The sequence below is a fragment of the Taurulus bubalis genome (genome assembly GCF_910589615.1).
Source record: "Taurulus bubalis genome assembly, chromosome: 21".
NCBI classification, from domain to species: Eukaryota; Metazoa; Chordata; class Actinopteri; order Perciformes; family Cottidae; genus Taurulus; species Taurulus bubalis.
In genome coordinates this window covers 7298570-7324438 of record NC_136609.1, presented here as the reverse complement: position 1 = coordinate 7324438, position 25869 = coordinate 7298570, and the positions used below count along the sequence as shown (strand labels likewise).

General features: G+C 44.1%; 1 protein-coding gene across 1 annotated transcript in view; it reads right to left on the bottom strand.

Moving 5' to 3' along the window:
• Positions 1 to 518: 518 nt before the first annotated feature.
• Positions 519 to 25869, bottom strand: part of zranb3 (zinc finger, RAN-binding domain containing 3) — a gene marked incomplete at both ends in the record, with an annotated part of 62088 nt that continues 36737 nt past the window's right edge. Inside the window, 8 exons of the mRNA XM_079236865.1 lie at positions 519 to 617; positions 1320 to 1451; positions 4322 to 4514; positions 5112 to 5251; positions 7998 to 8142; positions 13080 to 13222; positions 15660 to 15764; positions 23853 to 24010. Coding sequence (XP_079092991.1) covers positions 519 to 617; positions 1320 to 1451; positions 4322 to 4514; positions 5112 to 5251; positions 7998 to 8142; positions 13080 to 13222; positions 15660 to 15764; positions 23853 to 24010 — 1115 coding nt within the window. The remainder of the gene's footprint in view (positions 618 to 1319; positions 1452 to 4321; positions 4515 to 5111; positions 5252 to 7997; positions 8143 to 13079; positions 13223 to 15659; positions 15765 to 23852; positions 24011 to 25869) is intronic.

Below are 25869 nucleotides of genomic sequence, written 5' to 3'. Positions count from 1 at the left end.
GCGCCAATGAGGACACTTTCTGCCGTAAAGTTTTAATCACAAACCCTCCCCAAGTTCAGTTCATCTCTCACTTGCTACTTTTCAACCAAGTTTGCAAAAATCTGAAAATAGCAGCGTCTCTCTCTCTCTAAACTACCTGCTCCATTTCAGCCTCGAGCACGTAAAAAGGGGGCCGTCATAAATCAAAACCACCGCTGCCCGTGACGGTTCGGGGACCAGCTGGCTGAATTAGCACTTATTGCAGTCGTCTCGTTTTTTCTGTAGTTGTTTTTTTAGGGTAAATCTCCACAGGTGCCGAGTGCTGATCCCGTTGCAAACGGATGTGCAGGAAAAGTAAAGATGCGAAGGAAGTCTGGCCTCTTTATCCTAATCTGTCGGAGAGAGAGCGGCCTTTCTAAGACCTAAACGTGATTGAGGGCTCATCTCTAGCCACGCCGTCAGAAAGCGCGGCAGCGAGGACTCAGCGATGAGATTTAGAGACATTTCACACTACCGACAATCCTTTAAACCTCTCGTTTTCATTTCCTGACGAAGAACCTGCTGATATCTGACGCAACCTTGGAGGCTGCCGCGCTCTTCCTCATCTGGCTGCGCTCCTTGGCTTGCTGAGCCGTCCTCTGTGGAGAGGGAGAGAGAGAGAGAGAAAATGGAACATGACGTAAGAAGTTGACAGAAAAAAATATCGATACATCGAGCGTCTCTAGATTAAAGCGTCTCGAGTGGCGGCATAAACGGCGAGAGTATCCCCTTATCGGAACGAGCAGCTCTCCGCTTGGGTTCATACGCGTCCGACGTGTTCCAAACTGACACCCACTCTGACAAAAAACATAAATCTGGCGTGAAAGCAAAGCACATTTCAGGCGACAATGAAAAGCTCTGTTTTATTTCCGGAGAAAAAACCATCTGCTCTCGAATCAGTGCTGTTTTGATGTTGTTTTTTTCTGTCCGCGATTATGAAATATTGACGGCAGGAGCTGAAGAAGGGGAGATGTTCCCGAGGCAACAAACGCTATACATCAACGTGTCACACCGGCACATCATGTGATGATATTACGGGCAATATATAGCTTCGTGAGGGATGGTGTGACGTTTGATCAATGTGTTTGACCATGTATCACATTACCGCCACCACGTATGATCCTCAACATGAGGGATGAGGCCGGGGATAAAGCAGAGGTCCATCCACTGTGCCATCTTAAATGTTAGATACAAATTGCTTTGGCCCCGTAAGCCCCTTTGGCTCTGAAAGCCGGTTGTTATGGGTGCAGCGATGCAGTATGTGTATGTGTGTGTGTGTGTGTGCGAGTGTGTGCACGTACGGCTTTGTGGCACACGGTGCAGAGCGTCTGCAGGTTGTCCAGAGAGCACTGTCCTCCTCCGCTGTAGACCGGCCGGATGTGGTCGACCTGCCAGAAGTCGCCTTCGACCGGAGCGCGGATCATCTCGTTCAGCTGTGGGAGAAAACGGTGAGCGACTGGATGTTTTATAGCACCGCTCTAAATTGCCAAAAAAATAAATCAAAGAACTCAAGCCGCTCTCCCACACCATCCATCTACGGTGAAGTTTTTTATTTTTTGCAAACCGATGTGATGTCTTTAGAGAAGCTCAGTCTTTCTCCGAGTGCTAAAGTGACCTAAATTCTTATTTTGCCACACGCACACTCAACTAACACACACACACACACACACACACACACACACACACACACACACACACACACACACACACACACACACACACACACACACACGGAGGCGTTCGCGCTAAACAAATCTCCGCACCGCGGGGCCACTTCTGCAATGTGCTCCACAATAAAAAAAGGAAAGAAACAAATACGTCTGGAGGAGACCATGACACACTCGTGCCGGAAATCTACAACAGGAAATAATGAAAGGAAGGTTTAAAAGGTCGAGGTTAATGGAAGCCTGTCTGATTTCAAGGGTAAGACAATATGATGGAAGCAATAATTGCTCCACATCGATGACGGTGAACTTTGACCCGCTATTATCCGTCATAACGCTATTATCCGTCATTACGGCCGTGTAAACCAGCAAAATGTTATCGGGCTCTATGATGTGCATGTAAGTGTGATAAAAAGAAGCAGGAATGAAGTGAAATAAACCACGGAGAAAAACATGCTACGTCTGCTTTCAGCTAGTACTGGCTTTGTAGTAACTGGTACTCAGTAATACCTGTAAATACCACACGTCACTGGTCTGTGAAAACTATGAACACAAGAAACCAGAGTCAGTAGCAATATTGGGCGAAGGTTAGCATGCTAACACACCGAACTAAGATGATTAGCACGGTTAGCATTGCTGGCTTACGTGCTAGTAACAGATGTTAGCAAAGATGTATTTTATATATTAATATATATATATATATATATATATTAATATATATATATATTAATATATATATATATATATATATATATATATATATATATTCGTATAAGTTTTTAAGACAGGTAAGAGTGACATATCCTCCTCCTGACACTTGAGAGCCCTGCTGAGGTTTGGATTTAGCTAATACAGCCAAACGGAGCTGCTAGCATGGTCATGAGGTCAGTTTAGTGTTTTTATTTATTTTTTATCATGAATTAATTGATTGTATTAATTGATATATAAAATGCGAGGAAATTGTGGACAAAATAGTTCGGATAATAATGGCCAAAAGCCTCAAACTCCGCACATTGTTTAAATCTCTGGGAAGGAACTTTAAATTCTTAAAAATATGAAACAGAGAAAAGTAGCAAATTGTCATATTTGAGACGAGCGCAGGAAGCAATTCTTGCTGTGTGTTTTTGATCGCTTGATATGTGACTTTCCGTTGTTATTAATGAGCAAAGTGTTTCAGCACAAATGTCATGTTGATTTAAATAGATTACTGAGGACGTACGCAATCTAAGAAAAGCTACAATATCCGATCCACTCATTAAATCTTTACTAATCATACACAGGCAGAGCAGCGTATATACCAAGCAAACAAGTTACTGGTTGGACCTTACAGGACCAGAATGCTGAACTCCAGTGGAGTAGTGAGGAAATGTTGCTCGCTTGTTTTACAACAGGAATCGTATTTGAGAATAATAATAATAATAAAGAAAAGAGTACGAGAGTAAGCAAGCGGAGAAGCAGAAGATGACTTTTTAGAATTAGAAAGAGAGAGAAGCCTGATGGGAAGAGTTCAGGGCAAAAAATCCATTTTCCCTCTTTGAGTGCTACTCTGCCGGCATTAAGGCAGCGAGCTGGAATTGATCCCAACAGATTTAAAGAACAGGCCCGCTCACGGGGGCACAGTTCACGTCTCTCTCTCTCACACAAACACACACACGCACACGCACACACCGGCTTTTGTGCCAAAACCATGCGCCTTGCAACACTAGACCACACTACTACACACACACACACACACACAACTAAATACTGCTGACAGGCACCTAAAGGCATCACACACACACACACAGCAGAATTCTGATGTGCACATACTTACGCACACCGAGACAGACCCCATGGTACACATAAAGACCCCCCCCCCCCCCACACACACACACACACACACACACATACATAAAAGAACCCCCATGAACCAAAAGAATGAGCCGATAATCTGGAGGCTCCTCCACCGCTGCGTCTTATCATGTGGCTGAGTTTGTTTCCTCTAAAGCTCGGTGCATCGATCGGCGCTCATGCAGCTGCCGGCGGCACAAGGAAGGAGGGTGTGTGTGTGTGTGTGTGTGTGTGTGTGTGTGTGTGTGTGTGTGTGTGTAAAGTGTGTGTGAGGGTGGGGGGGGGGGGGGGGGGGGCTGGCTTTGCAGGATAACAGCCGACCAAATCAAACAGGCTTACTGGTCGAGGCCTGGCACTGGGAAAAAATTAAATAAAATCAATGGTCCCAGCAATCCATTTACTGGGAGCTGGCCCTTCGGAGTGCAGATCAACCTGTGTGTGTAGGGGTGTGTGTGTGTGTGCTTGTGCGTGTGTGTGTGCTTGTGCGTGTGTGTGTACTTGTGCGTGTGTGTGTGCTTGTGCGTGTGTGTGTGCTTGTGCGTGTGTGTGTGCTTGTGCGTGTGTGTGTGCTTGTGCGTGTGCGTAGGTGGATGGAGACAACAAGGGCGCTTTTTATTTTTGCACCTACACCTAAACAAGAAGTGGCTGATGTACGTTATGTAGCCCCCATCAAGCGTTTCTGAGACTGAAGGTTGGAGCCTCCTTAGAATGCACACACCAATGGACTCCATTGCCTGATATCTGTCCGTCATTAAAACATCTGAAAGACACACACGCGCACACACACACACACAAAAACAACGTCCGACCTGTTTGAGTGACAGCTGCGCGAGCCAGGTGTTCTCCAGCATGTCCTTGCGCTGGGAGGGCGGCGCGTCGCGGACCTTCAGGTACAGCTCGTGGGCCTGCAGGCCGCATTGCTGACAGACGCCCTGCTCCACCTCCAGCACCCGCGAGCGCATGTACGTCTGGCTGGAGCGCAACTGGAACTCCTCCTGGCACCTACGGGTGGGGAAACATAAATATATCCCTGACTAGAATCTTGACATTTTCAAACCCTTAACAGCCGATATTCTTTTTTTCTTCCCTTTCAGACACCAGAAGAATCCGGTTATTGTGGTTTTTATTACTGTGGTGTGATTCAGCTGAGGGGCGCACATCATTGTGTGGAAGTTTGATCAAAGTCGGGTATAGAGGAGCGAAGGATCCCACCTTGACTTAATGACCTGAATCTCTTGAAAGCCACTTACGGAAATTGGATTTCTACCTTAAAATGGGCGATAAGTCTAAAGGGGAGACATGTTTTTAGTTGTAGGAATTTCGACGGCGACCTCGCAAACGGGTGCAGCGTCTCGCTCAGGGACAGCAAGACACTGCAGAGGCTGAACGTATTTCCACTTTCCATTCAGAATATTGTTCATATTTCATTTAAACTGATCTTAACAGAAATAAAACAGGAAACGTAAAGAGTATAATAGAATTTTTTTAAAGGAAGCCAGATGGCTTTGTCACGGAGGGCAATCGGTACTCGGAAGGTTCAAGCAATCAGACACAAACTATTTGAAAGGTAATTAAATACCGTGAGCGGTTAGTTCATACCTGTGGCTGCAGAACCGAGTGTCCCAGGCCCCGCCGGCGGCGGAACAGGCCTGGTGGCAGGACAGACACAGGGGGACGCCCGCGGTGTCCACCGCCTGCAAGTAGCCGGACTCCAGCGGGGGCCGCTCCTCCTCCTCCTCCTCTGCCTCCTCCTCCTCAGTCGTCGTCGTCTTAGAGGAGTCCGCGCCCCGGCTGCAGAGACACAGATCGAGAAAGAACATCTGTCACACTTACTCGGTCGTCGGCTGCTTGATGAAGACAAACTCAGAGAATCAGGAGTTATTATGCATCACGTTAACGAAAACCGAGGAGGTTTGCACTAGCAGATAACATTCCCGGAAAACATGATGAGAAATTAACGAGAGTAAAAGATAAATATATGCTTGTGCAACAGAAATATTTGGACACAAAAGCCTAGTTTCTAATAAAATAAAATACATTATTTGGTAGATAATACTGTGAGCAATGCAATGCATAGATAACGAACACTACAGTAAATGTGATAAAAGACCAGAGTGTGGGTAAACACACAAGAAATGACAAAATGTGGAACTTCTTTCAATGTCAGACGCTAAATGAATGGATTCCTTCTATTTATGTCGCGTATCGTTTTGATGCACGGCTGCAGCAGATTTTCAGCCCTTTGTGTCATGGAAACTTCAGAAAGACGCTACCTTGACCTGCGTGACAACCATCAGTCAGGAAGCCAATGGTGTGTTCAATGTCAGCTCAGTTCTTTCAACACCAGCAACACAGCAAAATGCAATTCAATATATATATATATATATATATATATATATATATATGCTTGCTTTGTGTGCTGCAGATACAGAGTTGATGGACATATGGCTGCTGTGTGTGTGTGGAAAATGTCTACATCCTGTGTGTGTGTGTGTGTGCATCTGTAGAACATTTCAAGTGTGTGAATGTGTATGCCCGTCCTTTTGGCAGAGGACAGCGAGTTTGGGCATTTGCCATGTTGTCCCAGCAGGGTGCTAGAGCCACGTTGGTGGGGACAGATGGACTAAATTCTCTTTCCCCGTGGTTTACAATTCAGAGAGAGAGAGAGAGAGAGAGAGAGAGAGAGAGAGAGAGATGAACAAAGACACATAGCACTACAGAGTGAGATTGAAATGGAGAAGAAGAAAAAAACTAAAAAAAGGAACCTCGCTGCTTCAAAGTTGAGAAGATACCAAAAACTGTAAGTACCAAGAGACAAATACTGTGCCAGCAACATCTAGTGGATGAAAGAGAGACAGAAATAGACTTTTTTTTTTTTTTTTTACTGGTGTGCCCAAACTGAGAATGGTGACAATATGGTACTTTGAAAAAAAGAAAAAAAGAAAAAAGTAACCCAGTAAAACATAGTTTTTTTTTAGTGACTGTAAATGTTGAATGGATTAGCCAGAAGAAGAAAAGAAGTTTAAACACATAGCATAATAATGTAATAAAAACTAATTATTATGTGCACTTCAGATTTATCTTCAAAGTCATTTAAATTCATATATGCACAAAGCAAGCGAGCGTGTTGGCAGCGTGAGGTAACGAGGCTTCAAAAACCCCGGAAAAAAAAAAAATCACCCAACATGCCTTCAGCAAACGGCACACAGCCTGCCGGTGTTTACCGCCGAGTTGATCCCCGATACTGTCGAACAAAGAAACCAAAGGCACGGCAGAGGAACGGCGTCTGATGCTGAGCGGAGCGCTCGCTCACGGCGCTCGAGGACGCGCGTGAAATGACAGAAAGTCACCCTGGCCTGGAGGCGAAGGTAAAGCGGAGAACCAGATGAGCAGAGACGCTTCAGCAGTGAATATGAAGAAACCTGGTGGACCACTGGACTGAACATTAAATAAAATGGAACACAGAAATAAAACCGTTTTTCAGTGTTAAAGAGAAAACTGAATCTATTAGCATGTTAGCTGGATGCAGCGATGACAGCTTTTGCTAGATATTTTGCTAAAACTATAGTATTTAGCAAACAACATGCTAGTTTATTGCTCAGCACAGTCTCGCTATATTATCTTTCTACGTCGTTACCATGCTAGGTGTTAGCGGGTTAGCTGGACAGTAATGGTCTTTTTGTAAAACATTTGGGCTTTTTAGAGAATATTTTAGTCTCTCACTAAACAACACGCTAGCTTTTGATTCTTTTGTGGAAATTGTTATATAATCGAAGTATTCATTCTTGTTCTTAGCGTGTAAGCTAATTTGCGATGTTAGCTTTTGCTCACGATTTAATTTTTTTGACAAAATTAAAGTTATCGTCTCTTGCTCAACGACATACTAGCTTTTGAAATGTCTTTAGCATGTCAGCTAGACAGCAATGTTGGCTTCAACCTTTGTATTGTCAGAGATACTCCCTTTAAGACCCTTCATGGCACATCACAGACGTTTGTGTGGAACAACAGCTGCTGTGTCCACATGAGAGAGACCGTGTGTGTGTTTGCTGGAGGTTTCCATAGTGATATTCCATCCTGGGGCTGAGCAGGTTGCATCTCACACAGTAGATCGTATTAGGGGCTTTATTTACTGTACTAACACGCTCAGCAGGCCTTTGTGCCTCTCCCACGAGGCACACACGGATCTCCATGGAGACAGCTATATGGGAAGGAAAATGAAAAAACACCGAACCACCAAAGAAGCCGCGTGTCGGCACAAGCCACCTTCATGTAGAGACCATGAAACCTCCTCGTTAGAAAAACCACAAACCAGGCTGGACGTGATCAGTTAAATCTAAATACTGCACACAGAAAAAAACGCTGTGTATAGCAGCTGTGGAGCTCTGCGCCGAGAGAGAGAGGATGCTATTTAGGACTTTTCAAGCTGGGAGAACGGCTTGGCCTCCCCCTTGCCGTGAACACTCGCCCACACGGCCGCCCTTTCACCCACCTCTCTGAAGCAGGTGGCGTCAGCGGAGCGGCGGACCTCCTCTTTGTGAAGAAGTTCTCCTTGGTGACCAGGCGAACGCTGCCGCCCTCCTGCTGGGCCTTGCTCAGGGAGGCCTGGGCCACATCGTCCCTGCCGAGGTACCTGAAAAAAAGAAAATTGGATAAAACGGGGCCGTGAAGGATCGGAGGATTTATGTAACCAAAGAGCCTAGAAGGGAGAACGGATTCGCTTGGAGTGAGCACGGGGGTGTAGAAGGAGATGGATTCACAAACTCTCTCTGGACAGCGTTAGCAGCAGGTAAAAGAAGGGAAATCGGATGCTGCTTGAGCTCAAAACTCGATGCATGTTTAGATTTTCCAAAACAGTGCTTAAATGCAGAAACTCCTTTTATTTCATCCCATTTCTTTGCTTATATTCCGTTTGTCCTCTTCCCCCGTGCTGAATGTTATCACTTTTTGCCGCTGCAGCAATCTAATTTCCCCACAGGCATCGTCAATAATCTAATCTAATCCATCCGCCACGCCACTGGTTTTTATGGCTCTTGTATTACAGATGCTGGGTGTGCAGGTCGAGGATCGCAGGAAACACTGTGTGTCAATCTGGACAGGATTAAAATGACCCCGATAAAGAGCCGGCACGAGATGCGGGAGGAGGAGGGAGGAAGGAGGAGGAGAAATTGGGGCGGGAGGGGGGGAGAAAAATGAAATCTCTGTTTGTTCTGGATGGAAGAAAATTGCTGTGTTCTTGAGAGAAAAGTGACCAATCACCAGACGTCCCCAGGTAACATTAAGGCTTTCCACCGGAGGATGATACAACACTCTAATGGTCCCCTCGGAGCAATTATCCTTCCTCTGTCTGCCTCTCCAGGCGGGTCAGAGATCAGGCTGAGCCGCTGCACACCGGCCTGCAGCTGGTGAGGACAAGTGAGCCGGCTACTCTTTTAACGACCCGACCGTAAAGTGGCATTTCGCGGCCCGTGTGATGATTTTTTGCCGTGTACTTTTTGAAGTTTCTCTGTTCGAGATGTCTCGTTCTCATTGGGTGACGGACAGAGATCCTTGTTGATGGGCGAGACGTAGGCGGCTGTTTCACGATCAATCAACACCACTAAATGTTATGGAGATTGATAATTAGTCTTGTGCTTAGTAAACACTTGTTCTTCGCCAATTCTTGAACTCAGTTCGACGGAACAAGAGCAGTTGCACTGGCACCTGTGAAACATAATCAATAACTGGAGCAACTCCCAGACCTATAAGACAGGTAGAAAATACTATTTAAACGAGCAGGGACGGAGAGATAAAAGTTGCCTGTGGTTATATGTTGAATTGACACTATTTTTGCATTCTTTAATAGAGCTGTATCGAACATGGAGTGATGTCTACCTATATATGAATGGGTTATTTAATGCTCCCTGAATGCTTTCATGATGCGTTTCTATTCTGACTGCACTGTGTCCCTGATTACTAATGAAACACTAGCCTTCATGAAGCCGTGTTATTTAAACAGGAAGGTGTTGCCACTGTTAAACTTTGAATGCCTCCACTGGGGCCCCACTGACATTTCCATGCATTTCACTCCACCTCCATCTGGACAGAATACCTTCTTTGGGAGTCGGAATGGAAAGAAGGCACAAAAAAAAAAAAGTAAAGGAAGAGATGGATGACAGAAGGCAGAAAGTGGAGGAGGGAGACACATCAAAGAGGAGAAGTTTCTGTGGAAGCTGAGGGGAGATGAGGAAGAAGGCGAGTCTCCATCAAACACATGAGCTCCCTCTGCTTCAAACAGTCCCAGCACAGAGGCTGGATGAAACGAGATACCTCGCACTAAACTGGAGTCCAACTGCGCCTCTGGGAGAGTGTGTGGATGTGTGTTTGCATGTTTTTAATGCAGCTGTCGGGCTTGGACAGTACGTCTGTACACTAAGGTGAAAGCTTTTTTTATTTCGCCTTTCAAGTGTCTGACCACTAGAAGTGCTGTCGGCAATGTTTATGCCCTTCAGGACGACTCCACAGGGCCACCTTTAAAAAGGAGCACATCATATTTGGTTTCATACTTTGAAAAACACTATATTTTCCCCTCTGTCCGTCTGAATACACACAATGTTCACCTCTTTCTGTCTCTTTAAGCCCCACTCCCGAAAAGCCAAGTCTGCTCTAATTGGCTCGCGAGACAAATATGACACGCCTTTGAAAATGTTGTTCTTAATACTTAAATGGGGGGGTAAGTGATATTCTAATGAGACGGCATGTGAGACGGCATGTGTCACATGTTTTCTGATCTAGGCAGCCAACAAAAAAGCTGACTGAGTCATCTTATTTTATTATGTTCCAACTGAAAAAAGATGTTACTTTTTTTTCACGATATGTCCCCTTTTAAAAAAGGAACAGTGTGATATTTCTTTTCAGAAAAACACATACTCGTTTTCTTGCCAGAGTTGGACGCGAAGACTGATACCACTTCCATGTCTGTTTGCTAATTTGCGCTTTTACAAGGACCGTTTCTCGGCGCCGGAGCAGCAGAAACTTCCTAAAGTGTCCGCTGGCTGCTGGGTAACTGTTGGGCTGCTGCTGATAGCTCCGTATTGACTGTACAGACATGACAGTGGTGTCAATCTTCTCATGTCGCTCCCAGCAAGAAGTAAGAATAAGTGTCTCTCCCAAAAACAGTCAAACTATGCCTTAAAGATAGCTCACAGTGGATCATCCGGACAGCAACTGCCCTCAGAGTTACTCAAAGCTACACAAAGTTTGAGTTGTGTATAGACGTCATGGGGCCTTTAGGTTAACAAGGATGTCAATAAAAATTACTATAAACAAGCTGTATTTAAAGCTATAATCCTTAAGACTTCAGTCCTGGTTGATGAGGAGACACCTGTGGCCACTTGAATCATGCACAGGTTTAGAGAAGTAGTCGTCAGGTCTGAGAAAATGAACCCTTGCCTTTTGCCAGTTTCGAGTCAAGACAAATGTATTTATAAGGCCTGTTTTACAAACTGGAGGTGTGGAGTTAGAAAGATGTGTGTGTTTATGAGGCAAGGCGTGTCTAATGAAAGACGCTATAAAGTTGCATAATAGGAAGGGTGGGATGGGAGTTGTTTTATGTTTTTTTCTTTTTTTTGCCGTGTGAATTATTCATCGGTGGACTAAGCTCTAATATAAGGGTCGCCACATATTCTCAGTCAAATGTTCTGGTTACTTATCCATTTCCCATCTCGTCAGATGGCGTGCTGCAGTATAAGATTTCTGCATTAATGTTATTTCACAGATTTTAAGAAATGTAATTGTATCCACACATTACACCTCAGAGTTGTACTATCCAAGGTTTTTTAGGCTTTTTTTTGTTGCTTCTGCAGTCATCTTTCTCCAATTACAATAAAGTAGTAATATTTTAGATACTTTTTAATAATCTTACAAACCACTGCTACTTCCACGTGTTCCGTTGCAACCGAATAGCTACCATTATGAAGAGAATTAGCATGCATGTAAACAGGAAGGAAAATCCGTGTGCATTCTTATTCTATTATAGAGGCGTATTATAGAAGCAATAATCCGTTTCTAGCCAATGTGTGCAGTAATCCAAGAGACGAAGCGCACTTGCGCGGGATGCAAACCCGATTAAAAACCCCTTTAACTCCTCTGAAATCACTGTAAATCACCACGAGTGGCTTGCGACGACAACATCCGCGGCGCTGGAAGAGCCCGGGCAGAGTGCATTAAGTTCGGAGCCGCTGAAAGCCGAGCGTCTCGGTTTTGCCGAGGGGAAGGCGCGCGGCGATCGCCCCGCTGAGCCGAACGCTGGAGCTTGATTGGTTCTGATTAGTGAATAAATCAAACAGGTATCAAATCAAGCCGGGGCCAATTGCCTCCTACTCACACCTTGATTAGGTTCATGCACCCAAACACGTTCCCCCGGTTGAGAAACACTCTCTTGCGTACTCTCTCTCTCTCTCTCTCACACTCACACACACACACACACACACACAAGAGACTCTACCCTGTAATTGGCAAACTCTCCCTGCCTCGATCCACGCCAGCTGTAATTAGTGTGCCAGCAACAATGCTTGTTTGTCAAAAAAAGAAAAAAAAGAGGAGAAAAACACACATGTACACACAGAGCTCATCCCATCCTCTCTTCTTGCTCAGCTGACACCTTTGATACACCCCCACACACACACACACACACACACACACACGCACACACTCTCTATTGAGCCTTCCACGACGCTTGGGGCAGTTAGTATTTACAAAATCCGGTTTCCCTGTGAAATCTCACACGTTGCTTTATTCCGGTTTCTGACATTAACTTCAGGAAACAATTCCTCTCGCAGTTTCCAGCGCGTTCAAATGATCACTTAACTGGCACAACGGGGGCGCTGGGTCAAATTAGCTCTCGCTGATCCTCTCAGAGAGGGGGGCGGTGTATGTGTTGTTATGGTTGACAGATGTATTCACAATGATAGGAAGATTTGCTTACATTTTCAATCATTTTAGAAGAAAACAATGAAAAAGAAGGGCGGTCCTTAATCAGCCAGGGTGTGGTTACTAAATCAGATTTTCACTACACGATTGTGGCCAAAAGATACCACGATATTATTGCGATGTTTATAGACCATTTGGAAAGAAAAATCTGTCAAATTCATCAATAGTGTTGTATATTGTGCGGTTTGTCTTTGGGGCAAATTAATTACACACAAGGAGGAGGTGGAGAGAGTTTGTAACCATAACTGTGAATACATACAATATTATCATATGTGTATTATCAACACATCAGCATTTAGTTTTCACACATCCATGAACTGGTTGAAATCACATGAGAACTTACTATTCCTCTTATATATGATGTCAAATTGAGTTTGTAGGCAAAGTCCTGACCCCTCCCCTCCTCCACACCTGCCACTGATTGGCTAGAACTCTTGCCCTTCATTGGTTGGGTTTAGTTTTTTGTACTAACAGCACCTCTTCAACCTGACCATGCTCCGTTCTCAAGAGGGGTTTATTGAACGGTCACCTCTCAGTGTTTGTGAAGTCAAAAGGAGCCCCGTTTTTCTTTAAGAGCACATTTCCCCGCTAGCGTCTGACCTCTTGGTGCTGGAGTGAGGCCGCTGGGCGGCGGCCAGCTGCTGCAGGCCCAGAGTCGGGCTGTGGAAGAGGAGGCAGCCGCGTCGAAGCAGCTTCTGCTTCATGGCGGCCAGGCCGCTCCACTCCTGCACCAACCTCAGCACCTGTAGGGTGGAAAAGGGGAGGGGGGGGGGGGGGGGGGGGAGACCGCACTTTCAATTCAATTTCAAGCCAAAATCGAAGAAATAAAACGTTGGAGGCTTCGTCTTCAACACAAATTCATAGTTTGGATATTGGAGAAAAACATTTTTGTTTTGTTTTTTGTTTTTCAATTTTGAAATAATCCAAACCTGCAGAGCACACACACACACACACACACACACACACACACACACACACACACACACACACACACACACACACACACACACACACACACACACACACACACACACACACACACAGTTTCCCAGACAGCTGAATAAAAACCCATCAAAGCAAGAGAGCCGTATATGCTTTCAGCCAAGTCAAGGATTCAAAGAAAATCCACTGGCAAAATAACAAATAGCACACCAAGCACCAAGGCCTAATGGGCAATTTACCTACGTATATTACGCTGGAGAGGCTTTTACTTTTTCCCCTCCCCATGGATGATAGCTACTTTCACAAAAAATGATTATTTGAGTGAAAAACTATTCAAAGCCAGGTTCACTTTGTTGGCGATTCTGCAGTGAAATTGTGGATATTTTTTTATCTTAATAACACCCATTAAAAGCAGCAGATAAAATCAGGTAAAATACATCAATAAAATCAAGCTGTAGTTTGAGATCAGGGTAACCAGAGGTTGATATTGCTGTGAAGACATGTGGAAGGGAGCCGAGGGAAAGATCAGAGGTCAAAGCGCCGCAGTCGGGATGGACGGAATGCACCGACTGATCCAACCGGGTTGCCGCGGTGCGGATCAAGACTCCGGAAGAGCTGGAGAAATATCCTGAGACGGCAACAGCTCGGCGAGGTCATCAGAGGTCGGCGGAGAGTCGAGGCGCCCGGATCAGGTGTCAGGAGTCGTGACCGAGGAGGAGAGTGGGATGCCGTTTTCAGCTTCCCGCTTCTCCGAAAGGTCGGCCGGGGTTAATAGGTGAGTATCAGACATCGTGTGGGCGGAAACTGGGAGGCCTTAGATTTAAAACTGAGGCCGGGTGAAGTAGTTTGTTCATCATACTTTTATATCTTAAAAGGATAAGGCTATATTCTGTATCAAAGCCTGATGCATCTTCTTCCTCTGTGCCATAATGCTCCATTGTTGTGTAAAAACTAGTACTGAGCCACACTGTTTACCGGCTGACATGTCCCTTCATAACCATGAACACACACATGCGTGTAGTTTATCTAGACTCAATTCTGCATACACCATCCAGCTGCTGGAAATACCCGCTTGAGCACCGAACGTGGATTAATCCGCCGCTAAAAATAGTCCCCAGCAAATGCACTTTTAACTCCTGTTTGAGTCCCGTTGGATAAAAACTACAGTGCCCAGCTGTTCTAGCCTGATTATACTGTATATACACAACATTATTAATTCCCTTAAACGATTATTCTGATCTCTTTTATAATAGCGTCCCATAAATATTGGCCTCTCTTTGCTTGAGCAGAGGGCAGGTGAGCTGGTTAGCCCACCGCCTTCCAGGCCACGTAATAAAACCACCTGCCCACTATTGATTTTGATGGACAATTGGAGTGTAACAGGGCGTGAATGATGGGTCAGAGCACGGATGCAACTCACGCCCTCGTTTTACAAAAGCAACATAAACAACGTGACAGGCCGGGGCGTCTGTCAGCGGCTCCGGTTACCGCCGCGGCAGATTGCAGGATTTAATATTAGCCGGGTGGTGCGCGGGGTCGTTTGAGGCGATGATCCGTCTCGTTTAACGACCGCCATAAAGCGCCACTTTCTCGCTCTTGCTGGTCCCTCTCTCTCTCCCCGCACCCTCTCTTTTCTCCCCTGCTCCATCATCCTCTTCCCAACGCCTCCTCCCTCTCCCACTTCTGGCCCTGCGGTGGTGGAGGTGGGCGTCCGCGCAACCACCAATCCGTCAGGCTCCCAAATGCCGCGCTGCTGCTCTTCCTCTTCCTCATCATCACTGGTGTCATTAGATTCACGTGGCTGTATCGCACACATCTGTTTAATAACCCCGTGCAGCCTTCACTGGGTCAGTGGAATTGGCGAGATAGCCCTGCTGACTGCGATATCAAACTAAATTACCTCCTCTGAAATGAAGGCCGCCTCTGGGCCGGTTTGCTGCAAAAAAAAAAACTACACTCTTGAGCATATGTAGAATTTTCTGTCATCTTGGAAGTCATATACTTTGATATCTTTCTAATCAATCAAAAGAAGGAAAATATTGGCACATTTTACAACCCTAAAAAGTCGGCTCATGTTGAATCCCCCCCCTCGGCTCCGAGGCGCTTCGGCAGTAATGACACATTAACTAGCAACGCGGCCCTCACGGAAACACTCCAAACCCACATGCACGCCCACGGATATCAAAGCGCCTCATGCGGGAGACGCGGCCGCGGCGAGGCCTGGCGGGAAGGGCAGACCTGTGTTCGATTTTCCTGGTGCCGGCAGAAAGCCTCGGGCAGGTCGTCCCAGTTGGTGAGCTTGATGTCCAGAGGGACGAAGCTCAGGTTCAACGGAGTCCCGTCCTATGAGGAGACAGAGAGGAAGAGGACAGCCTTAAGCTACAGGATTTGTATCCCCATCACTCTTACTACGACGGATATATATATATATATATATATATATATATATATATATATATATATATATTCTTCTTTTTTCCCCGTTATAAACCTGAGTGCAAGAAACTGTAAAGGGAAATGCTGTATATCTTTTCAAATATTTTCAGCATATCGTTCATATTGATATGTAACATATCATTTATGTTTTTAATTATTATTATCATTTGCAACATTGATTGGATGTTTTCTTCTCTCTGTAGACCTAAAATCAACCATTAACAAAAATGCAATAAAATATTTAAAATTGCATCAATAAAACTATTAGTATGGGTGAACTGGCCCTTTAATTGGAACTATTACAGTTTTCTTTATCGAGATTTAATCATCTTTACAATCATTTAATTACTCAACTGCAATACTTTAGCACACGCACGATATAAATGTTAATTTGTGATTGGAGTTTACATAAATTACAGTTTATCACATTGGGACTATAAATGGCACTACGTAATGAAAGTATTTCATCTTAGTGGAGCTTAAATGATGAGTTTTTTTATTTATTCGTCTTTTTTTGCGTAAATGCCAAAAACAGATAATATCTTTGGCTGAAATCTCCTCCCACTCGCTCTCAGGGCAGAGACAGATCAACACACTTAGTGTAAACGGTACACAGTGGCACCACTACACTGCACACAGGCCCTTCATGGTTCTTTGGAGGTTCCTGACTGGCTCCTAGAGTTTTCCCAGACAGCTGGAGAGACGTGGGACTCGCTGCTGAGTCACCGTCGTAACCAATGCGCGTAGCTTCGAGTGAACGGCGACGTAGCGGAGTTACTGTTTTCCTCGCCGGGCGAGAACAAATGTCAGGGTGGTAATGTAGTTCTAGAAGAGGGATACATTGCAAACAAACCTCTCGGATGCTAGAGGTGCCAAATAAATGTCTTGTGTGTCGGAGAGAAGGTGGGCGCTGTTCTGTTTTCTCATCAAATGCAATAGGTGGATTTCTGAGACTTTGTCAGATAGCAGAAGTTAATGTTATTGTGAACCAGCAGGACGAAGCCAAATCCTATCGTGTTGACATGACATCATACATCCATACTGTCCTTTAAGTGTAAGTCACAGTTATTTGACTTCAATTATTGTCTTTTTTCATGTTTGAACTGTAATAATCAATTCTTTTTAGGAGTTTACCCTTGAATTAGCATTATACATAAGTTTCAATAGTTCCTTATTAGTGATGCTAGTAACCTATCATTTTAATTAACATAATGTGAAATGTTTTATGGATGGGTTTGCCAAGAAATTTGGTACTGTATAATGATAAGCTGTACTTCGGTAAACTGTACTTCGGTACTTGCACCATCAAACGGTTAAATTTGTCATTTGACCAATTCCAATACTTCAGTTTATGACCAACAACCAGGCGGCAACCTCCGGTTCTGCCGAGTGAAACCAATGTGGAAGTGTCTTAAAACCTGCATTCTCTCTACTGACCAGCAGGGGGCGACTCCTCTGGTTGTATAGAAGTCTATGAGAAAATGACTCTACTTCTCTCTTGATTTATTCCCTCAGTAAACATTGTAAACATGAGTTCATGTCTCAATCTCTAGTTTCAAGTCTTCTTCAATACAGCATGATGTTCATTTAAAATATATTAATTAGGATCCCCTACATGTCATTTTTGAAAATACATGAGAATAAAAAAGTAAAAAAGGAATGAAATTATATAAACGAATAAACAAATAATTTCTTCCCTCTCGTAGCTAAAAACAGACAAAATTGCACGATTTTATGGGCGTGTTTGCACTTTAACATCCTTAGCACAACATCTTTTGTAAATCGGACCTCAAGCCGGGGCAGATAGCGGTTGAATTCATGGCTCTAGAGCGGCCGTTCTTTGTGAATTCGCCCATGGATCTCATATGCATCTGGCACACATGCATATGAGAATGAAATGTGTGAAACAGGTCGCGGGTAATAACACACCATCACATTGTTAAAAAGTCTTACAGACAACTGAGAACAGAAAGTAAGAAAAAGAAAAGTACAAAAGAAGTAGTCATTCCGAAAATAAACGTAACTAAATCACGAGAAGCCATTGGCTGGATGGAACATGTACGACAATTGCACCTGCAGCACCAACACCGTCGCTCTATAATTAAGGTACCAGGTATATAGTGTTTAATTAGTTGCATTGTATTCTGCACCTCAATTTGTATTGCATTTCAGGTATTTTCAGCCGAGCAATCACATTCTTAATGACGCAGAATTGGTATCCAATTACATCCAAGTTCTGTAATCTGGCTGCATATTCTTTTTTTTTGGTTGCCATGGTAATTCTTGTGGTAACCGAGGAGCTCGTTAGTGATCTCACTTGTTTTTTTATTCTAATATATGTACACTTTGAAGATAATGCTTCTCCTGTGACAGTATGCATGCATTAGTACCAAAAAATAATGAGAATTTTGTGAAGAGTATAAAGAAAACGGCATATACCCACAAGAATGCACCTTGCTGTGATTATGGGTAATCACACCTTGGAGTTATCTGCATAATCATCGTAAAAAATAAATAAATAACTACAATAAAAGAACATTTTCCTGCTTATTACTGCTTCATTAGTACTAACTACCGCCTCACGCTCAGTGTTAACTTCACTCAGGCAAGAGGCCGAGCACAGAATTTAGGTAAAAGCTGCTACCTGGATTCCAGCTTCAGCCACGGACACGGCGGATGGAGAGGACAGGCGGGAGGAAAGATTAAGTTTAAAGGTTAATACCTGCCGGCAGCTGACAGGGATTTGGAGATACAAATCAACATTAGGAAGTTTTTTTTCTTCTTTTTCTGTGCTGTAGCCCCGGTGCACAGAGGCCCGCATGTTTATTTGGATTAGGGCAAAATAAATATCATGGTGACTCGGGGACCGGCGGAGCGGGTTGTGCCGTTACAGCGTGAAGCAGGAGTTAGATGAGATAGAAAAGAGGTGCACTCTCCTCCTCAATGACAAATAGTGTTTCACAACGATCAGTATTTAATATTTCATTGGGTTACAATGAATCAAACTTAGATTCCGTCTAATGTTTGGGACAAACGGGATAAAAGAAATAAAAGGTTCATTACTTTTTATACTTCAGGCATACATGAATTTCATTACATTTTTCATAATACAATGTATGTGTTTAGTAGTGATGTGTCTTTTCGTGTCGAGGCTTCGATGCGCGTGTCGAGTAATCCAGGTAGATTTTGGTGAAGCGCGTATCGAGGCTTGTGTCGATGACGTATGTGGTGACGTTCGAAGCCTCGCGAGCCGGCCGTTCCACGTGACTGATTCAGAAAATGGTTCGTGGGTTTGCCATGCGATTTGAAATATAAGGGGCAGCGAAACTCAATGGATTTCGCCCTTCCTCTCTGTACCCAGCTTCATGTGTGCCTGTGAAAGGGTATTTTATAAAGCAGGCGAAATAGTCTCAAAAAGCCCAGCACTGTGGAAAAGTTCTTATTTTTACTTAAAAAATTGGACACATCAACTAACGGAGCCGAGGCTCGAAACACTGATCCTTTGACTGAAAGTCGGATATTCTAACCACTGACCCCCAGTCACATCACAACCCTCTCCCAATTTGTTTTTGACCCCGCCATTACATCATAAAGATAGACACAATATTAATAAGTTAATAATTGATGTATTGGCGTCACAAACATAATTTATTCAATTTAAAGCTTCACACACCAAATCCATGGTGTCGTTATGATCACTCTGCTTGTTTTACATGTAGTGTCCACTTGGTGGCGCAGTAGAGCAAATGAAGCTCCATGAAGCTTCGGCCCATGAGCGAACAAATTGGATGGAAAGCTTCAATGCTTCAGGAAGCTTCATCTCGCCATCACTAGTGTTTAGTGTATATATAGACAGGGTTACCTTTGCTGGAAACCAGATTAATTACTTTTTCGAAGTGAAGGCACATTTTTTCCGCACACCTCTCATTTAAAAGACATCTGCAAGCTCCAACTAGCTAACGGGAATTCAAGCGAGAAAGAGACGCTGCTAGCATAAGTCATGCTAACGAGGCTACACACAGTTAGCTCTAGCAGGTAGTGAGACGTGAACAGAGAGTTTGTGCTGATTTTGATTGAGTCTTTCAGTGTTATTGCAACATAATGAGTACCCGAAGATATGGGGAGTCACAGGAATTCATTTCAAATAACGCTAAGCACAGAATAATGCATGTCTGAATCATCCGGGCGTCATGAACCCCAGCAGTCCGCTGGAGCCTGGTGTTGACGTGGCACAAACCGCCCACCCACCTACAAGCAGGAACAGTGAATCCTTGAATAAAACAACAGTTTGATGTGGAGAAAAAGGACATCAAATTCCTAACACTCTCCATATTTCTCATTCGAAATCCCCAGTAACAAATTGTCCGCCGATTGTGTGCCGAGCGGCCCCCTGTGAGAATTCTATGCCGGGTCCAGGATTATCCCGAAGTGACAGCTTTCCAGCCAGAATTCCTACAGTTTATCATTTAAACGACAGCGGGGGACATTTATCTCCGCGGCTTATCGCCTCAGCCACGCGTACCACCACTTCTATTGCCGGTCTATTGCCGCCAGGGTAATATTCCATTGGTGATTCAGTTCAGCTCTCCGCTCCTCTCTATGTAAAACCCTTTCGTCTCTTATCTGCGTTAGCGGGGAAGGAGTCTGATCCCTCATGAATGAAACAAAAGGGCATAAGTATCACAATCTGATCAATACAGAGGTCTGTTGGCGAGTAGCACTCAAGACGAGTGCTAAGAATGCGCCGCGGCGGAATCAGAGTCAGACTGGGGTTAAACTAGACAGACTGGGGTTAAACTATAGTTTGTCTTATTCGAGGGTGCAGGGAGCACCACAGATGTCAACGGAAACAAAAAGCCCCTTAAAAAGGACATTTTACTTGATTATCTGGAGTCTTCACACAAAAGCCCCCTGCGAGAGGCCGCCTGCAGTTGGTTTAAAACCCGACATGATTGGTCGCTGGAGGTAAACCGTCTCCGCTTCCTTTCCTGGCTCCGTGCCGTCGCTGCGATCTCCCGGTCAGCTCTTTCAAGATGGGCCGACCGGAGCTTGTTAGGGGTTTATCTACAAATTTATGATCGGTCTGCAGTGCTCCGTCTCTGCTGCTGTTCATTACTATTTGAACAGAGCAGCAAGATGTTCAATGGTTTAGTATTTTGAGCAATGTTTGTATCCATTTGTTTTACACTGTTAGGTACGTCAAGAACACAGAAAACAAATCATATCAAAGGGGCACTCTAGAGATTTAGTACAAGAGTACGCCTCCATAAAGTTGGGGGATGTGCGAGAGGCAGATAAAAAAATCAATGCCGCAGAGGCCAAGATATATATATATATATATATATATATATATATATATATATATATATATATATATATATATGACTTTTAGTCTCCAGTATTGAGCTTATGCTACGCAGTATGCATATTATTTTTGTCTTTTCTTTTTTACCCTTAAGTGTGATAAAGCACTCTATTAAGTTACATTAATGTAATTTGCATTCTTCAAATTAAAATGACCTGTTATAATTGTGATTGTGTTTTTTGTCATTGGAACAAGTCCAAAAGGTGGATGGGTCAAGCGCCCCCAAAAAAACTTGCATCCTACATCTCCCATAATGCAACAAGACATCCCCACGTTGTAATGCAGGTTTTCCGTTGAAAATGTCTTCAAGCCCGAGCCAAGGTAGTAACCCTGATGACATCATGAGGGTCATGATAAAACTCCTCCAGACTCAAATGTATTATGGAGCTACTATCACATTCGCGTGTTGGTAATCCTTTGGTAATTCCGAGAACTTTAATTTAGTCGAAGAGCTTCTCTTTCTCCTTTTGTGACTCAAACAGGCTCTTGTTCCTCTGGTAACCGGCAGGAGGCAGTCCGGGTTAAGATCAAGCATCGAGGTTATATTCAGTAATTTCATAAACATGTAATGACACAACGGAGCGCGTTTTCCAAGCTCAAAGTGCCGCTTGTAACTGGACTAATTTGAGCTCTTTCAATCATCCTTACGTGTATTCTTAAGCTCCGACCTTCTTAATGTTGCCCGTCTCTACTTCCTCACATCTATCCCATTCGCTAATTGGCGACGTGCAACGGAACGGCACGTCCTCTGTTTTCAATCAGCGTGGTGTTGTTCGCAGCTCTATCTCGATCAAGAGAACTTGATCTCAAGTGAGACTTCCCACTCCGAAAAAATAAAATAAAAAAGAAGAATTAATTCTGCTTTGTTCACTGTTCAGTTGAATATGACAGGAACAAGCTGGTGAGGAACAAAACATTGAGTGGGTACATGCCCTTTCAGTTTTACTTCCTGCCTTGAGACCTGACATCAACACTATTACATCAGAGGCTTCTGACTTTCATTTAAAACTTAAAAAGAGCTCCTGCCTCCTGACAGCCCTGATATGTTTGCACTTTAGAATCTTCACATAGGTGCAGGAATAACAGTTTGAAAAGTAATACCCAGTGCCAAACACGGGGCGTGATATCCAGCATTGTTTCACACTGAAGGAAAGGAGGAGCATCATTACATGAATTAAAATGTGAGTTTGTAGAATCTGTGAGGGCGAATTTGGTGAATACGGCCTCACTCGACCTGAGAAACAGACGATGTTTCACAGAAAAGATATCACGTAGACTGGCTTTCCGGGTGAAATCCAATATATCCTCGGTTGTGCAAGTGTGCAGGGCTTTCAGTAATGCTCAGTTAACACATTTCTTCTCTTAGTTTTAGGCCCCACGGCAATCAAATGTGTGTAGATATTTGTTTTCTACATGTGGTAATTTATTTTCTGTTTTTTGGCCCGGATTCAAATATTGCACACTTTTTTTGTGTGTTTTTTTTTTTTTTTTACCCTGGTTCTCTCCTCAGGCAAGAATGTGGTTTATCAAAGGAAAAGTGAAGGATGCTGGTACTGTACAATGAAAAAACGGTTGATGTGAGTTATTGAAGGTAAATTAAAAGGAGCAGTGTGTAGGATTTAGTGGCATCTGTCGGTGAGAACTAAATTGGCCTTCAGGTAACATAAAAACATGCAAGGCTCTCACAAGAGCCAGTGTTTGGTTTGTCCGTTCAGGGCTACCGTAGAAACATGGCAGTGCAACTCTCCGACTCGTCGGTAGATGTGAAGTGTTCATTGTAATGAAAACACAACGATTCATAATTTCAGGTCATTAAACGCTAAAACATATTAATGGATATTATATTCCATTTCTGCCAGAAATGCTAGACACTAGAGCTTTTAACCAGATAACTAACCCGAACTGCAAGTCAAAGCAACAAGTGACATGATCCGTTTTCACACGACACGTATAAGAAACATGAACTGAATATAAGTTGCCTGTTGGTTTGTGGACTGCTGTTTTGAAGCCGCGAGTTCGGCATTTTGCCAATGGCCATCTTGTTTTTCGGCAAACAGAAGTCACACTAGAGGGTGTGTACAACCAACAACCCTGTGGAGGCCCACTGTGAAAGGGTTAAAATTGTAAGAGGAAAACACAGACAACCAGACCGCACAACGCCGTGGTAGCGGCCAATCACAATGTAGCCCTGCCCTAAAGCTTAATGGTCTATTTGACTTTGAATGGACTATAATTTACTAAAAGAACATCATGCTGTATTGAAGCAGAAACTTGAAACTTGAGATTGAGACCATAAACTCATGTTTACAGTGTTTACTGAGGGAATACGTCAAGAGAGTAGTAGAGTCATAGACTTCTATACAAACAGAGGAGTCACCACCTGGTGGCCATTAGAGAGAATGCAGCTTTAAGGCAACTACAAAAGAAATAAACCAAAGGGAGACTAGACTAAACCAAAGCACAGGGAGAGGCACTTTGAGGCATTAAAACACTCCCTGTTACTGCAACATATATTTGCAACCTTTAGAGGAAAAAAAGCCAGGCAAAATCAATAGTAAAACATCTCTGGTCCCATTGTGAGCCGAGTCTAACCGTTATCCAATATGCAATCAAACGCTCACATGCAGTACCTTAGAGTACAGATACATCCGGTCCGTGTACTGGCTGGCGCAGAACTGCAGGCCCGGGTAGACGGGATGGGCGGCGCCGGCGTCGGCGTCTCCATCACGACCCCCGGCGTCTCCATAAGCATTGGCAGCAGAGGTCGGAGACGCCGCAGCTCTCGGGTCTGCGGGGCAGAGAGGAAGAGGCCGGATAATATCTCAGAGTATATATTATTGGCTCATTATTGGCTTTTGCGGCTTTATTGGTAGCTCTCCGTTTGCTCCTTTGGTGATGCAATGACTCGCAGGCACATTAAACTCCAGCAGGCTTTTCAGATTTATTACACGCAGCACAATATTGAGAAGACATGACATTTGTAGCGCATCATTAAAATGTGTACGCATACCACCTAATATTTAGCTTTATTGCTTTCAAACACTTGATTATAGAATCGGAAATGAAAACAGTTTAGTCATTATCTTTGACATTTTCATATAAATAGCATTGGAAGTCGATCTTGCTTCTTGCCGTCACCAGTTGATATAACAACCAACCTACACGTGGAGGTCGAAACATTAGCGTTTCATGTCTGAAAGCAGCAGATTGTCTCGAACGGCTCGAAGAAGAAGAGAGCAAAATATCAGAATATAAGACTGATATCTTCAATTACGCTTGTTTGTTGTTGTGAAGCTTGTGAGGTTCAATCATTTTGAATGTGCCTCATTGTCAACAGTGGACGGCCATGAGCTCGGAGTAAAGACGCTGGTTACTGGTCAGTTTCCTTCTGCATAAATATCAGGTGACAGAATGAGCCGTGCATTTGTAGAACCATGCTTCATTTGGGCCGCACGACACCACCCTCTAGTTTGATGATTGGTCCAACACACAGGCGCCCGGTTACATTTCTCCGACTTTAAGCAAATAAGGCTATTCTCCCCGGCACGCTGAGCTACGCCTTTTAATGTTCTGCGAGAAAAAAACACTGCTTCTTTGACAGAAACACCCCAATTTGTTTCTCCTGTTTTTCCTCTGAGGAATTTGCCGCACAGCAGGGTGGAAACGCAGCGAGGGAGGAGGAGAGAGTGATAAAGTGACGATCACAGAGAAGTGGGGAGAGTGGGTCATTAATGTCAGTCGTGTAGCTCGCTCATCCTGCCAGCATCGAGCAAGAAAAGGTCAGCCGGTGGAAATGAGAGCGCCGCTGCTCGACCACGCTTCATTTAGACAATGACCTATAACACTCTGGTAATACTTGCCTTAAATCACTTTGCGTGGCCAGTTGTCTGCCCGGCCCGTGAGAATGTGGGCATGTGTCCGTTTGGCTTGCTAATGGGGGGGGAAACAGGGAAGCGGGCTGATGTCGGCGACACGAGTGTTTCTATGAACTGGTGCCGCCATGTACCTGGCGGTCACGGGGAAGAATCAGCTTCAGGCGGGTTGACTTACAGAAGAACATATTAGGTACGAAGACAGGCCCTCAGATAAAGATATTAAAAGGGCCTGCAAATATATGTTCACTTTTTTTGTTGTCTATTTCAAATGACAGATCATTTCTTTTCTCAATGGTTTGAAGTATGGGGGGGGGTTTAGTTTGAAAAATGTAATTTGTGGGTTGGTACCAACATTCCAATATGTACCTGCTTCAGAAAATATGACTAGTGATGATTTCCATTTCGAAGACGACTTCTACCTATATTTTTATGCTTGATTCCCAACTTTTTCATCTCATTGTCTTGCAGTGGTGGAAAACGTTCAGACTCGACAGAAAGTCCAGAAGTATCAAAAGTGCATGTACTCGAAAAATGGCCCAAAAGTCCTCAAATAGTAGTGGAGGCCGTTCGACGGCAGAGAGAATCGTACGGCAGCCCGAAACGGGCTTTCTTTGAATATTGCTATTTCGAGATCACAACTAAATTATGCCGATATCCTTCGAAAAGAGATTTATTAGATTAAACCTAAACTGACAATAGAGTCCGTAGAGTCAGGCCTAGTAGAGACTGGCTTTCATTTCTTTTGTACCTGCTGTGTAGATGAATCTACATG